The following is a 16,798-nucleotide window of genomic DNA, read 5'->3' as shown; positions in this document are numbered from 1 at the left end:
TGGGAAAGGAGGCTGAGGAGCTGGACCCGGTGAAGCCCAGAACATTGCTTGGTTTTCAGGTGAGACTATATTATAAATAGGTGTGGAAAACCACAGATGCAAGGAGAGGTAGCGGGGTTTCTTTGTATCGCAGTAGTGTATTAGTACTCTGTTCATGGATTTGAACCTCACTGTGCTTATTTTGCTTTGCAAACACAAACCAGCAAAAAAGGTGTAGCAAGGATCTTGTAATCTAAATGAAGAGATACCTTATCGACATGCATGACTGTAAAGCCAGATACAAGTTAGCATATTGAATAGAAAAGCTAGCTTCTTGTATAACATAAATACATCAGAATTCCTCATTGTTGTTAACGAAAATGCATGGTAACACAATCTGCATGGCCTCTGGGGTGTAGTAACAGTTTTGATTTATAGAATATTTTCTCATGTTCTTTTATAAAAAATTCCTTTCAATAGGAGAGGGTGCTCTGGAAGGAAAAAAACCCAGAAATCTCAAACTTTATTGATTAGAAAGTAGTTTTAGAAAAAGAAACCCAGATCCCTGAAGCATGATCTTGTGCTCAGTAATGCTTTAGTCCCCAAATGAATTAAATTATTTAGTCCCTTTTCTGCTAGCCAGATCAAATAGGTATGATACTTTGTCTCTGCAATAGATCAATTCTTTGCAATATGTATTCTCAGAGACAGGAGCTTGTAGATGGCTGTGGGGCATACAAAATTGTTTTTTTGAGATTACATTCTGTTGGGGGTGGCAGGTTATCTTTACAAATATAAGCACTGAAGTGTGCATTTCTATGGAGTCAACTGTTTAGTAGTTACCAAAATCTGCTTGATGCCACAGAGTATGACAGATGACCACCCATGATTACATTATACATAGGTATCCAGGGTAATCAAATATTTAACGTATCGATAATAAGCCTTCTGAACAGGAAGGAAGAAAAGGTCATTCACATGAGCTTCAGTCCCAGTGGATGCAATGTCCTCATTTAATGTCACCAACCTGGCAAGACGTTACGCGACAATTTTGTCAGCTAAGGATAGAGAAGAGAGAGTTTTTAATCACCGCTGCAGTGATCAGTTCCACATTTGTTAGTCTGACCAACAAGAGGAGGTGGGCGCACAGGCGAGAGCCATCACTGTACAGACGTTGGAACTGACTACTGTGCTCCACAGGTGGGAGAAATCAGAATTAGAGCTATAAGAAGAAAGGGAAATCTGGAGAGCAAGGTACAACATGCAGGGCGTCCTGCACTAGAAAGTGGAGCGTCTACGCTGTTTCTACAAGTAACCAGAACAAAGGTGAAAGCCGTGAATATGTACATACTCATCTAATTTCCATGTTGGAAATTTCAGCTCAGCCCATGTCTCCAACAGAGTAGTCTTTATTTCACTTTTTTAATTTCCTCTGCTGAGAATACCAGTATTGGTGTAGCTTGTTTGCATATGCGTTGCCAGAAAAACATGAAAGAAAAGCATGAATCAGAAGGGAACAGGAAAGGTAAAAAGCAGGGCCCTGTGCTCTCAAAGCTGAGTTGGAGGTGCTCGGTTACTGAATTTTCTGCTCTGTTTAGGAGGGGACAAAAAAGAAAGAACAGACTTGGCATTGATGCAGCCTCCGTCTGGAAGGAGTGTTGGGACGGCTGGTGCGTTAGAGATCCTGTGAATGATCACTGCTGTTCTGCCAGCTCTGAAAAGCGGGGATGAAATAAGATGCTCTTTCTCTGCTAGACTAGGTTCAGCTCCCAGGCCTGAACTAGCACGCACCAAACACGTTTGGCATACAGGATTTCAGGAACTATTCCTGCTTTCAGGAAGACATACAATGCTTTGTCATCAGATCCACAGAACAGACCTTTGCTTATGCACTTTATTGTACCTGAAAGTTCATTGTGAAGATACATTTTCTCCACTGCTTGAGGTTTCCTTATTTTCATGGATTTCCACTTTAGCTAAGAACAGTGGCCTCAAGCAAAGTAAGCTAATTTTAAAAAAGTAAATAAATAAATTTAAGGTTGCATTAGCTCATGGTCACTCTGTTATCTTTCATTGTAATGTGTAGGTATGTGTATTTATAAATATAAACATTTATGTAGGAACTATTTAGAAAAAATGAGCATTCATTAGAAACTACCTTTAGAAAATGAGCATGGCTGAGCACTGGAACATGTTGCCCAGAGAGATGTGGTTTTTTCCATCTTCGAACATTTTCAGACTTCAGCAGGACAAGGCCGTAAGCAATCTGATCTAGCTCTGAAGTTAACCCTGCTGAGCAGCAGGTTGGACCAGGTGGATCCCCACAGCTCCCTCCCCAGCTGAATTTTTCTATTCATCTTTATTCCACGTTAATGCAGCATGTTACCAAAGGAGGTGTTAACGTGGGCTTCGGCATCCAGAGCAGCCTTTGCACCATGTTCAGCCTTCCTGAGGACCTGGAATTGTTGATGATGCAGCCGTGCATCTTCTGTATGTTGCACATGTTAGAAAAAAAATCTCCTTAACAGTTTTAAACAGCTGCCATCGTTTGTCACCGCAAAATCTATGGCAAAACCTAAGGCCAAGTGTCTCACCTAATGTGAGTCCATCTATCCAAACCAAGGGAAAGATGGAGAGCAATGAAGCAGAATTATGATTAACGTTACTGAAAGTATTTTGTCTACGTGTAAAACATCATAGCCTTACTGTCAAATGTTTCTAAAACTTTTACAGGTGGAAGCAAGCTCTGTATGTCCTGTCGTGTTAGGAGAAATGTGAAATTTGTCTTTGCTAAGCAGCAAGCCCAGTAATTCGGTAGGGGTGTCGCTGGCCCGGGAGCTGCTGTTGCCCATGCTTGGCTACAGCTGCATGTAGCTGTGCAGGAATAAGTTTGTCTCTGCTTAGAGGCTGGCCCTGGTTCCGGTTCTTACAGCAGGATCTGCAGGTGGTGCAAGTTGTCATACGGCCGTGAACTTTCCCAAACCCAGGAATAAACATTTTAATTACGTAGGCAATGCTTACATGCTAGATAGTTAACATGTAATTCCCTTGGTTTTTTACACAGTAACTCTCCAGGGTAAAATTTTCTTAGTTAATGATAAGGGTAAAATAGATGGAAAGTTTTGGTATGGTTCTTTTTTAGTGGCATTTCAGAGTTCATCATAGGCTTGATTTATAGGTTTTCTCTGTCGGAAGTGTGCTTTGAAGTCCCAGTTCTTCAGTCATCAGACCTGGGGGACATGCTGGAGCATGTCGTAGATACTTTGCGTCCCAGCTTCCTTTCCTTAGAAACCCAGCACAAGGACCAAGCGTGAAAGAGGAGAACGTGGCATGTGCTCGGGTCTCGGGCCAGTGTGGAGCTGGGATACACCCCAGGACAGCACTGCCCTAGGAGCTGGAAAGTGCTCCCAGATCCCACAGCACAAACACAGCTCAGGAGGATCAGGCAACTGTCTCATTCTGATGCCTCAGCTTAACACAGCTGATAATGGAGGTGACGGATAATTTTGGTAAGGCGTGCCATGGTTGACATCAGTGCTTTTCCTAGTAGACTCCAAAGCTCTTCCCCTCTGCCAGAAGTTTGTTTCATGTATAGTCATGCTTTCGGTTCCACCACAGCCAGAGAGATGTTGTAATGCACTCAGGTATTGCAAGACAGCTCACCAGTTCAAGTAACTTTAGCTAGTCTCCGTGGGAATAAATGCTGTAGATAAAGTCATGGTCAGAGATGTGCAGGGTGTTTTGTTTGCTGACCGCCCAGGACAGGGATGTAAGAGCATGGGAATGGCCGTATGGAGCCGGAGCAGAGGATCCTCTTGCCCGGGGCTCTGCCTCTGGTAGCAGCCAGAAGCGGACACCTAGGACAGACAAACTTACTGTGCTCCTACTCCCGTCTGCTCCCAGTGCGATTTCCCACCATCTCCAGCTCAGGCACTTTCTGAACCAAATGTATTCAAATCATCTCTTATCTGTGTTTTGTTTACCCATGTGATTTTCCCATTTAATATGTGTGCTGTTTGTGTATGCTGCCAAATTCCTCCTTTCTTTCTTGACAAAAAGTATAATTTCTAGTATAACATCACCTTAAAGTACACTGATTGAAGTAACTACTGCTAATAAAAGAATAGTACATATTTTCCTTTTATGATTGCCTTAAGTACTGCTTGGTATGTTTTAATATCTAACATTCCTAAAGCAGATGTTTGCCTTTCATGAAACATTAATTAGAATCTAAGAATCAAAGAGGAGAAAAAATACATATGTATATATGCATGTGCATCTGCTTGTGAACAGGAGACAGTAGAAACTTTGTATTAAAAAAAAAAGCAGTAGGTAAATATTTGAGAGGAAAACTTTATCGGGAGATTACACTGATATTTAAGCATATTAAAGCAAAAAAACCTGCTATGTTTTTATGTAGTATGATTTTGGCATCTCAGTACTAGGCGAAGTTTTATAAACTGTAATGAAAAATAATCCATATCATATTTCTTCACAGTTTAATATGTAGTGTTTGTAAGGATACTTCCACCAATATCCTGAGTGGGAATGTAACATTATACGAGCTATCAGAAAATGAAATTACATTGTGTAAAAAGCTACTACAAAAGAAAGTAATTGAGAGCTGGAAACTGGGAAATGTGGTTCAATTTCCCTTTTCAAAAACACACGGAAAACCCATATCATGCCTTTTAGCGTCTGAAACTTGAAGGTCTTAACAGAAAGAGGATACTTTAGCGAGATGAGCTCGCTGAATGAGTGGTGTGCTGCTGTGCACGTGTTCACTCGATTCAGAGATGCGCCAGAGGAGCCAAGCAAAGGCCTTGGGACCGCAGTCGCCTCTGCTTCCGACTGCCCTTGGCAGGGAGCTGCTCTGTGAGCCGCCCGCGGTCGCTGCTGCCCCGCTTCACCCGGAGGATGACCGACAGCTGCCACGGGTCTGCGTGCGGTGCCATGCCGCCACTGGATCCAAAGGCCAAGATTTTCAAAAATAACACAGAAAGCTCGACTCCGATGCCCGTATTTATTCACTTACAACCTCTAGTTTTTATAAACGTTAAGTGGCCAAAACCCATGATGTTTCTGTAGCTCAGGTTCCGTTTGAATGCCAGGCAAATGCAAGAGATCCAAGGATTTTCTTCAAGTGCTCATTACCACCTGAATGCAGACATGTTGCATTCTAGTTTTCTGCTTTTATTTCGTTTGCCTGTGCTTTTAGTTACTGTGACTGAAAGGTTGGCCCAGAAACTTTGCGTGTCTCATAAAGTAATGATTCACATTGCTGAATTTATACACTATTTGTGTATTTGAATATTGTATATTTATATCTTTTTTCCCTTTAAAAACAAAGAAAAACTGTAAATATCTGGATGTCCAAAATTGGCCTTGAGAGTGAGATATGAATGTTTGCCTGTTCGTTCTATCCTGTACTGCCAAGGCGCATTGTTGCCTCCTAAGTATTTAGCATGGTAATATCTCCCAATTTTTGTTTTCAGCCTATCTATTTATGTGTTTATCTTTTTGTGAGTTATATACACAAGTATCACAAGAAGAAGCTTCCTTGTGGAGCAACAGGTGGACTTTTCCAGTTGTTCCTTGTGTTGATTGCTTATGTCCATGTTCTCAATTTCTTCATACAAATTCTGAATTTCCATGGAAGTTGTGGCATTGGTGGTAATCACAGCTAGTTGCCACTGAAAGGTGCGATGACAGTCCCCTAACCCTTGGCCACAGGTTCCCATCCTCTCCCATGTATCAGTGCAGGTACTTGGGAGACTCCACTATTTAGGGAGCTAAACCAGCAGGAGCAAGCAAGCTGCTCAAGTGTTTTTTTTGCAGAATTGACTTTTTGTCATTGTGGGTCCCTGAACTGCCTCGCTGTAGGATCAGACAAGTGCCAGTGCTGACACAAGGGAAAGCAACTGGAGCAAGACTGTCCTGGTATTCCAGCTTAGCCAAACCACATCCTTTGACAGCCCAGAGCCTGAGAAACACGAGAGGACCATGGCTCGCGTTATGCCCGCCTCGTGGGGCACGCTGTGGCCTGCCGAGCCCTCATCCGGGCTGAGCGGCTGCTGCGTGGGGCTGAGCCCAGACTGGTTCTCCTTCTCGTGGTAGCCAAAGTGGAGGGGACACAGCTGATAGGTGCCTGGGTCTCACCCCAAAGTGAAGTTAGCATCTGGTTTTAGCAGCCATGGACTACTGTTACGGTGCAGGCATAAGTCTCTAGTTTTAACTACAAGGCCAGCTAGGGAGGAAGGTAATACAGTCTGAATGCTGTAAAGGAGAGACATATGGTAAGGTGGGGGGGACTTTGGACACAAGCTGGTCTATACCTGTTGGCCCTGAATCGGTGTGTTTTCCGTGAGGTCTTCTGCGAGGCAGGCAGGAGACACAGCCAAAAAGCCTGAGCTTATAGCGGAGGGGCTGAGGAGGCATAAAGGTGGCAATCACAAGGACAAAAACACAACACTGGGATGCTGTTGGGGTTTGTATGGCAAAGAGGAAAGCGGCGGCTCGCTGCACATCACCGGCTCCACGCTGGCTGTGTCAGCTAGCTCTCGCCCGGCTTGCTGGGACACCGGCAGCGCCAGGAATCTCGTACTTTGGTGACCACAGGGTGAGAGCACGTGAGCAGGCTTTTTGGGGGGAGCAGCCAGTGTGCAGCGACTTACCACCGCGTGGCACGTTGTTGGTGTGTCACAGCACTGAACACAGTTCAAGGCTTTACTAAACATACCATGCTCCCCAGGCAGCTCTGCTTTTCGTATCGCTCAGAAAACACCGGATCGGTATAAAAAGACCCGCTACGTGTGTTTTTAACAGTGTTACTGCATATGCCAAGGGCCTTTCACAGTCTGTATGTAGAACGGAGGCAAAACACCGAGGAGGTCATGGGCAGCATTCGTAGAAAGGAAGAATAATCCTTCGTTACCAGGGTTGTTGCAATCCCTGTCGCGTGCAGCGCAGATCACGTTCAGCAGAACTTGATGGCCATCTACTGGCGAAGCCCCAGTCTTTGTTTTACTTTGCAGGCTTTTTTTGCATCAGAGACAAGCACTTGGCCATGTGTGAGTTGCAGAGATGCATGCTTTCACTTCCAGCTGGAAATAACACAGCTGAAGGGTAAATCACCCTAAATGCTCACATTGATTTTATTCATTTCACCCTATGAGCAGTACTGACTACAGGTGTTGCAGCTGCTTATAGAGGCAACCAGCAGTGTCCCAGGATTTCTGTTACTGTAATAGTTTCTACACTAATACAGAAATTGCACTGTTTTTAGAAATAACGAACCGCAAATAAATAAACATCAAACTGACCGGTCAGAACCCAATTTTCTTCTTTGTTAATTTATCTCTCAAACTTGATGTTTCAGCAGTAATTTGATATATCCTGCAGTTTGCCTGGGATGATACCTGTAGTATCAGTCCTGTTGCTAAACCCCACCTTGAGCCTTAAAGGCTGCCTGAGATCTTGGCCATTAACAGGAGAACTGGCAGCTCCTCGTCACAAAACATGGGTTTGAGGACTTCTTTTATGTTTCTCTGTGTGGTTGGTGAGGGTATTATTTTGTAGAAATTGCTTGAGAAGGAGGAGGGTGTCCCTTCAGTGCTGCATGGCCAAGGGAAAGAACATCAGCAAATCCACTGACAGTTACTGTGAGAGGGACTAACCTCAGGAAGCTCAAAAAAGCACCTCGTGCTCTTTTTAGGGCTTCCTGTGGCATCTCCATTTTAAAAAATCACACAGCTTTTGTAAGGCTAACATAAAGCTGGTGGTATCAGGTAGGATCTGGCTCCTTTTCCACCGGTGAGCGTGTCTGCACTGTGGGGTCCCCCTGCACCACGGGGGTTGGAGTGGCAGAGGAGGATCACCTTTGGAGTGCGCTCTCACTTGCCAGGCGAGTCCCTTCTGCTGGCTACTTTGTCATTTAGCCTGCAGTGCTGCAAAGGGAAGGCATGAGCTTACATTTGCTGATTCCAGCTGATGGTAACCTTTCTCCTTGTCGTGCTGAGCAAGCGATGGCTGTGAAGCTCGTGGGGGACGGTGGCAATGCACAGCACCTCCTGTGGCTTATTTGGTTATTTTCCCTGGTGTGGAATAGGTAGGATGCTTTGCCTTTTAGAAAGAGAGAGCAATCGCTAGGAAGCAGCAGCAGCACTGATTGTGTGCCACCTTTGCGGCACCGCTCTATGCCACCATCTCCTGTATAAATACCTGGGAAAGCACAGAGCAGTTCCCAGCAGTGAGGTCACTTTCTTGTACGTGACAAATAGCTTTTTACGAGGTGCTGACTCTGCTCAAGGTTCATTTTATCTTGGGGCTGGAAATTGCAGCAGCATTATAAGCTTGATCTTCCTCACATTTAAGCGAGCTGTACTATCCAGGATCTGAACGCCCTGTTACAAAATAGGCTTTTAAGATGGCTCGTAAATCACGTGCAGCAAAAATGATGCACAAATATTTACTTTTAAAGATAAAGATTTTCTGGTCTTGAGCACTGGATTTTGTACCTTCAGTACTGAGCTTTAAGATTTGATTTACATGTTTGCTTTTTATTTTAGCTGGTGGGATGTTTAAAAAAAAAAACTGGAGTACTAAGACCATTCTCAGTGAATCATCTAACCCAAGACTTTTATTTGCCCTGAGATGCAGATGCTTAAATGGAATTGCTAAGCTGTTTTTTTGACAGCTGAATATATCTGTATTCCTGTCACATAGTTAACGTGCCAATGTGTCTTACTCTCTTGGGAACTACTTTTTGCTAGTTAATGTTGATATTACAACCCTCTGTCCATTTCTTCCTCCATTTCAGAAATTCCATGCATGCCCGTTTACACACATCATATTATAGGCAAAAATAATTAATCTGGAAAAATCTCTTTGCCTGAACATGAAATATGAATATATATCAAGTGTTAAGAGAAAAAGAGGGCTGTCAGAAAGAGAGTACTCCATTTTTTTTAAATAGTGCTTTAAATTAGGGTTGTACTGTAAAAATATTTAAACGAAAAGAAAAATGTGTGATTTGAACTACCAGGAATTCAAGGCTGAAAGATTTGTAATGCAGCAAATTGGAACATCAGAGAAATCACATGCTAAGGGTGCGAGGTGCTTTATGCAAAGTTTTAACCCAATATAAATAGTCTTCAGCAAATTCTGGAAATCTCTAAAAGTGAAGTTTATGGCAGAACAGCTATAGCTGGAACAGCACTGGCTATTGTAACAGAAGGTTGAAGCTTAGTGTTGACACAGGAGCTTCTCAGCAGGTGCATCAACATCAGTGCTTCTTTGAAATGCGTTTCACAGTATCTTAGCTTCCCCAAAGGTTCGTGCTTACTTCTTTTCGTGCTCAGATTCCGTTTCTTTTCCTCTGATCCATTCGCATTTGACAGTCACAAATTCTTTCAGGAGAACTGGGAACTGGCATCTTAAGAGTTTAAAAGAGATGGCTGACAAATCTCTAGATCATTTACCTTCAACGTCAATAAACCCAGGAATGTGGGGGAAGCCCCAGAAACTTGATGAAGGCCGATGTTGTTCCAGTACTTAAAGTAGCTAAACAGGCTGGTATAACTGTAGGTGAATGTCACTGCTGTGTGGTATAACCATAATGGGGTTGATAAGGCGATCAATTAATAATGATTTATAGCTGGGTAATATAATTAATGGAAGTCAATGAGGGTTTGGATCTTGGCATACCAGCTTGATAATAGTTTATGACACAAGTTTATCTAACGAAGGCAAGTGTTGTAGCAGGCTTTCTTCAAGTACATACTGTATTTATAAAATAAAGTAACGTGACTTCAACATTACTTTACTATTTGCTTAAAATTGGGATAACTTGATAGGCCTTAGGATGTTGCTGCAAATGGAGTATTTTCAATGAGCATAGGCATTTCTGTGGGGATCGTTTGCTGGCCCTGTGCTACGAAACTTTCTTATTTATCAGTGGTCTGAAAGGAAATAAAATTCATTGACTTGCAGGTGATAGATTGAGAATTGTTAAACAAGTAAATGGAAAAATCACTGCTGCAGGGTGATATGGATCTCCTGGCAATCTGTATGCAAGCAAACAACAGGTGTTCAGCTGAATGCGAGGATCCATAGTCCAGATCTGGGTACTGGAAACACTTTTTGATAAAAGGTTTCAGGATTTTTATCTATTTAAACTTGTCAAAGAGAAATTATGGAGGCTATATATAAAGTTGTTTAGAAAGCAGAGTTCAGTGAGCTTGGATCTGGACATGTGTAAAACAGAAATAAAGCTCAGATAAAGTCAGGCTGCTTCATTATCGGAGCAGTGTTTCAAGGATCGTGGTGTTTTCTCTGGCAATAAGCACTCCTAAATCAAGACTTGAATTATTTCATACTGCAAAATACACTCTAGTTCAAGCACAAATTTTTTCAAATACATGCTGTTGACTACATTCTAGAGAAGGAAATATTTGCTAAATTGTTAAGGTCAGTTGTGGCACAGTGATGTATTAGAGCTGATCTTTTAGGGCACAGGGGATTACACCATGCTCTTGCTTCATTTTTTGCTTCTGTTCTGTTTTTTAGTTCCATTTCACCATTCAGTATTGAGAGCACAAGACGTCAGAGAAGGTCCGAGTCTCCAGACTCCAGGAAGCGGCGCATCCATCGGTGTGACTTCGAGGGATGCAACAAAGTATACACAAAAAGTTCCCACCTGAAGGCTCACCGGAGGACGCACACAGGTAAGGCTTTTCTGGCACTGTGTACCACAGTTAAGACAAGCAGGTTCCTTTCTGCCTAATTTAGGACGTGTTGAACTCGTCATCCTACACTAAGAGCTGAAGGCCTGTACCTAACCAATGGAGATGTCTGCGGGTGCGTCAGCATTGGCATTCTGGTGCAGATCGAGCATGCTTTTGAATTGAACTTCCCTGTCATCCCCACTTGGCAGCACAAGAGTGGTCTCAGCCCAAACGGGACTCCTTTCAGATGAAACGAAACAGAAAAGTGGCCTCCAGGGACACACCTAACGTGCTTCAACGAACAATGGATGATCATTGCTTGGGACCAACCAGAGCTAGTCCAAAGAAAACTCTCAAGAAAAGCATATAGTGTGGACGTGGATCTTGAGCACTGTTTTTTTCACTCTACAGACCTGCTCCTATTGAGCTACTACTTGCTTTTACAGATGTGGCCTTTCAATGACAGGTGCTACTAAATGCCTTCAGTTCAATGCAAGTGTAAACTCAAGAGTATTTCTTTCTGGAGGCTTTCAGAGGCACCTACCACATACTGGAGAGGGAAGTCAGTCACTTTATGAGAATAGGTTGCACTAGGTCCGTACAGCAGAGATGTAGGAGAGGTGCCTAGATGAGCTGAGTCCCATTCATGGTGATAATACTTAACGCTTCATCAATACCTGGTGTCTTTATTAACTTTATGGACTCTTACTAGTCTACATGACAGGCATGTAAGGGTAGCTGAAGCACTGATGTGTAATTATTGTAATTTTATCGTGGATAAACTCAGGAGCAGCAATTTGAAGTCATCAAGAACAATTTAAAAGGAGATCGCTTGGATGGCTAGAAAGGCAGTGGACAGAATGCTCTGAATTTCAGTGCTGTTCCATACTCCGCTGCTGATTTGCTTAAATTAAATTTATTGATCTCTCTGCTCTTAATGTACTTCAGTGTTCTTGTAAGTCCTTGCAGAAAAGATGGTGTTTATCCAGCATGTAGCACAATGTTGTTCTTTGCTGAGAATCTGCTGGCGCTTTCTGTGGTGTGATGTACTCTAAAGAGTATGAGAGATTATTTTAAAAAATTAAGCGATCGCTTCTATATTTCAAATGAGGCCATGTTTCCATCACCCTTTCCAATATGTCTTTTGGTTGGTAGGACTTTTGTTGAGAGGAATACTGAACAAGGCTCCATCCTAATACCCCTACTAAACCAATTTCTTTAAGGTAAGAGTCCCTCCCTTAAACAGTGGAAACGTTCCGGTGATCTGGGAGTTTCATTACATTTCCCTCTAGGCTGATTATTCTAGTTTCTTCATATCTTCCCATTAATGCTTGTGCCTTCTCCTCTCTCTTAGGCTATCATGTCTTGTCTTAATCCTTTTTTCCTCTTCCCTGTTCTTCCTGTCTCCAATGTGGTCTTTTGTGCCTATCCTTCTGATATATTTTATATACCCTTACCCTTTCACCTTGTTCTCTGTCCTTCTTGTTTTATTACTTTTATCGCAATCTAACCCTACTCTGTCCCTTTCCTTCTCCCTGCCTTGATTTCTAAGTTGTTTCCCTCTTCTTGCCTGTCTCACCCTTTGAGCACTTTATGGCTGTAGCAGATTAGAAGGCAGACAACCCAGCAGCGGTATGAAATCGGTAGACTTTTTGGTCTGAACGAAAAATGCCACTTATGTGCTTCTACCACAGGGAGGTCACTCTTTTCTAGCCTGCAAGACTGGCAACCAGTGCAGGAGTATAAGCAAGCACCGTGTAAGGAGCTGAGTTACAAAACTAGATGTGAACAACCTCAGAAATGTCACACCCAAGTTAGCCCAGAAATACAGAAGGCTTTTCTCTGCCGTGACTTTTTAAATCACTGAGAATAACATTTGTCATGAGTCTGTAATTCATTAGTAATCTCATGGCAGACCAGCGCTTGTGGGTAACGCACCCAAATCAGTGTTAAATAGTCTGCACCGCTGAATCAGGCTGTGCACTTAGGGTGCTCAAAACTAGGCACTGAAGGCTTGAAGTGGTGTTGGTAATTACAGCTTTTGCAGCTCTAACTCTCCAGCAGCATGAAGGGGGTTTCTGTACCTGCTGTAATCGTAGGATCCATCTCCTCAGCCTTGGTTTCCTGGCAGCTGAGTGTCTAGGCTATGCTATCTGTCTGGGATCTCTGGGTAGTCAGAAGAGGGATTGGCACCTCTGGGGCACGTTATTCCTTCTTCAGGTAGACCCAGGGACTGGCTTGCGATGGTGCTTCTCTTTCACTGCTGAATACAGAGGAAGCCTGAATACCTACCTGTTAGCTGGCTGAAATGAATCCCCACCCCAAAAGGCAGATGCCTGAAGCATTTTGCAGTCATGTTGGATGTTGATTTATTCCTTCAGGGATAAAATAAAAATAACATCAAATCAAAAACCTTCCTTAAGTGGTCAGCTGTTAACTGCTTTATATTGACATGTCTTCATGCCTGCTGCAATGTAAGAAGTGTAGTCTAGAGAGAAGGTGAGCACTGAATTTAGCCAGTGGATCCAGTGAGAAAATAAGTATTGTGCTGTTAAAATTAAATGTGTTTTACAGAACACTTCTCAGGTCTTAGTAAGAAGTTGGTATATTCAGACTTATATGTAGCATTGGCCATGAGCGTACTTTATGTATTAATCTCTTCTTACATTTTTTGTCTTGGACTTTACTTTTGCTTCAGGCAAAAGAAGTTAATTATTCACTTATGACCCACAGTAATTAGCGCAGTTTTGGATAAGTATAAATGAAGTATGACAGCTATGCACGCAAGGGTGAGCAAGTTTCAGTAGGAAACTTTCTGAGAAAAGATCACAGAAACTCAGCATTGCATAATCTGGACTTTTTTTAGGCAGGCTGATCTTGCTGACAGTTTTTTACCTAAGCAGGATGCGTTTGAGAACTATATTTTTTTTTTCGTTTACTACATATGCATAGCCACTAAAACACGCACAGTTGTTTGGATACAGGAGGAAAAACAATGTGGTATTTTGAACATTTTTGTTGGTTGGAAAGTATACTGCTTTTAAAGTTAATTAAAAATGGAAAGAAAATATTATAGATGATAACAGTTGAATTTAATTCTCTTAGAGTGACGCCTAGTTTTTTTGAAGTATGCTATCGTCTACTTCCCCGATACTTCTCACCAGCGTCCTCGAAACTTAGTGTGCTGGTGTGGGCATGGAGTCCACTGGGGGGCGAACTTGAATTACGCATCGTCTCTCCAGCTAGAAAAACGGCAAGTGAAACCTGTAATAGTTAGAGCATTTCATAAATCACAAGCACTGGTATTAAATTTCTCTTTCTAGTATCAGCTTCTTGTTGTTGTTTTGCCAGATCATCAAATAAAGCTATCAGTAGGTATCGGGTGTGATGGAGAGCCTTCGGGGCTCGCAGGCAATCTCGCAGCTCAGGTTTATCAACTCTTTCCACAAGGAGAAACTGTGAGGAGCTGGCTCACTGGAGCTGTGATGAGTTAGTTTCTGCTTCAGTGAACTTAAAGAAAATTACTAATGTGTGACTCTACAAATGAGTAATCTTTAAAAATGGGAAGACCAGCAGCCCTGGGTTGCATTTGCGGTCTGCCTATGTCTGCATTGCATTCGGCGTAGGTGCTGCTGTCAGCCCCGGGAATGGGGAGAGCTGTAACTCCTGTTCCCCGTGAGGTCTGCACCCGTGCAGCCCCGGTGGGACTCACCTTCTTCAGTTTGCTGCTTTCACTTTGAATATGGAGAGGGAAACAACCGTAGCATTATTTTATGATATGCAATGGGTATTTTCAGGCCTTTTAGGCAGTACTAAAGTTGCCATTGACACTGCCAGTAGGACAGATGAGCATTGCAGACTAAGAAATACTGATTGCTTCCACTGTGGGTTTTTTTCCACATCAAAATTTCATTCTAAAAATATTTAAATTTATTTTAATGAATCGTTGTTTCCTTTTCTACTAGCCCTGGTTTGTGAAAGATCTACAGACTCGGTTCCCTCCGAAGAGAGATGATGAAAATCTGATAGGGTTTATGTAAATGGAAGAGGCAAATCATGCCTTCTGTTGAGAGGCTGCTATGGGTTATAAAAACTACACTTTAATAACTGATCTGTGAAGTTGGTGAAGCTGGAAATCATGGGTCTGTGAAAACTGTAAAATGCATTAAATGTTTTCATTTAATATTTTCATGCCATAAAATTGAGGACACACATCTTGACCTCCTCTGTAGTTGGCTGGATGTTTCTGAAATGTCAATGGAAAGCTGCAAAGTAGTTAAAGTTGTTTGCAATTTCCCTGCAAAATTTCACTGGACTTGTTATTTTATAATCATCTGTAACTAGAATGAAACTTAAGTTCGTGAGCTAGATACAGTGAAGGTGGCAGGACAAAGCCATGCAGTCAGGCCATTTGTCAGGTCAAATGCAATGCAGTGAAATCTCAGGTGAAATAATACATTTCATGTAGATATTATTGTAGCTTCAGTCAGATTATTAGTTGTGGATAAAGGGAGTGTCTGGAAAGGTGAGAGGGCAGGGGATTCTGTTTTAGGGAGAGAGAAGAGGGAAAACAAGAACAAATGTCCAGGACCCTTTGCGCTAATTGCCGTAACAGTGCAAAGGAGACATTAGAAAGTGAAAGCACCTTTTGGGTAGAAGACAGTGATCATACAAAAAACACATAAACCCTTTTTTATTCATAGTGATTTCAGTTGCCTTGTTAATGCATTAAATAATGAAAAGTATGGTTAATTCTGGCTGCCAACAGAGACACTGCAGGGCAGTGGCCGCTGGCTGTGGATGATGTGCCGGGGCACGCGTGTGGTGGTCCACCCAGTCATGGATAGCCCGTCCCGCTGGCCGACCACGTGGCTAAAAGCTACTTTCACTTTTCATCCACAGGCTACTTAGTCTGCAAATCCTAGTGTGCAATATTCTGTTTTAACCTGAATCGCGGGCCTATTGGTACAAAAGCTAACCTTTGCATATCGTGATCCAGTTTTCATAGACGATGGTCTGTCTCCTCTTAAATAGGGACAGCATGTAAATTTGAGGCATATTATGTAAATTGAAGAGGCAAATTATGCTGTCTGTTAGGGGGCCTGGTAAAGAACACAGAGACTTGAAACATGTATAATGGATAGTACATGTGGAGGAGATTTAAAGCTCTTCTCTTTTTTCTAAGTATGCAGAGTACACTGGGTGGTGTGCATGTGTCCCAAATTGGTGCCTAGCATGGGGACTGTGACCTGAGAAATCTAACCAACTACATAGTCATTTAAAGGGAAATTTGATCTGTCTTGGGTTTCACAGCTAAAGTTGCTCACAGCTAAATCCAGTTGTAGCTCATTGTGGCTACCCTCTTACCATATGGAGAAGCCCAAGGAGTTTAAAACATTCTGTGAATCCCCCTGAAGAAATCAGTAGAAAGAAGATGCCTGCTTTAAGGTTATGTGAGACATAATTTTACAACACCTGATACAGAAGAGATTGCTCCGTGTCTCTCACCTCCGTAGGATTTTCTTTTATTGTAGGAGTGAGTAATCAGCATTCTGTATTTCTGTGCGACCTCATTTCAGTCATTAGTTACTAATTTCTGGAGGAACGTGGCAGAGTGGCTTTCTGGGGTCAGTGGCAGCAAGAGCCTGGGACTTTCCAGTGGGCGTGAAGTGGGAATGGATTTAGTCTGTGAGCGTAGGGCATCGTATAGCCACAGCCATGGCTTTGCTCCTGCCTCTGAGGGGTGGAGGAAGGCAAGGGCTGTAACCAGAGCACCTTCTGTGGGGCTCAGATACTGGGTTGCAACTGCTGCGTTTCATCTGTGAGCCCCAACCAGCACTGGGTCTGAATCACTCTTCTCGATGTCGCTGCTGCAGAAGATGCGCCTGCTTCGTTAGGCACTTACAGAGGCAGGCTGAATATAGCCCCCAGGCCAAATGAATTTTTTTGTGTTTGCTGCTTTGTCCTTGATCAACGCCTATATCATTCCTGAGAGATGAGAGCAAATACCTTTGCCACAGATGTAATGAAGCCTATTTGTCAGTGTCAGGGGGTCTTCAGTGGTGTTACATGGAGACAGTAAACATCTCAGAAAT

The 16,798-nt window shown here is 42.8% G+C and overlaps 1 protein-coding gene across 1 annotated transcript in view; it reads left to right on the top strand.

The window, feature by feature from the left end:
• Positions 1-16,798, top strand: part of KLF12 (KLF transcription factor 12) — a 180,592-nt gene that overhangs the window by 152,580 nt on the left and 11,214 nt on the right. The window contains exon 6 of the mRNA XM_082337900.1: positions 10,546-10,703. Coding sequence (XP_082194026.1) covers positions 10,546-10,703 — 158 coding nt within the window. The remainder of the gene's footprint in view (positions 1-10,545; positions 10,704-16,798) is intronic.

This window comes from Platalea leucorodia, assembly GCF_965183815.1.
Source record: "Platalea leucorodia genome assembly, chromosome: 2".
NCBI lineage: Eukaryota > Metazoa > Chordata > Aves > Pelecaniformes > Threskiornithidae > Platalea > Platalea leucorodia.
The sequence above is the reverse complement of the archived record's forward strand: the minus strand, read 5'-3'. Positions and strand labels throughout refer to the sequence as shown.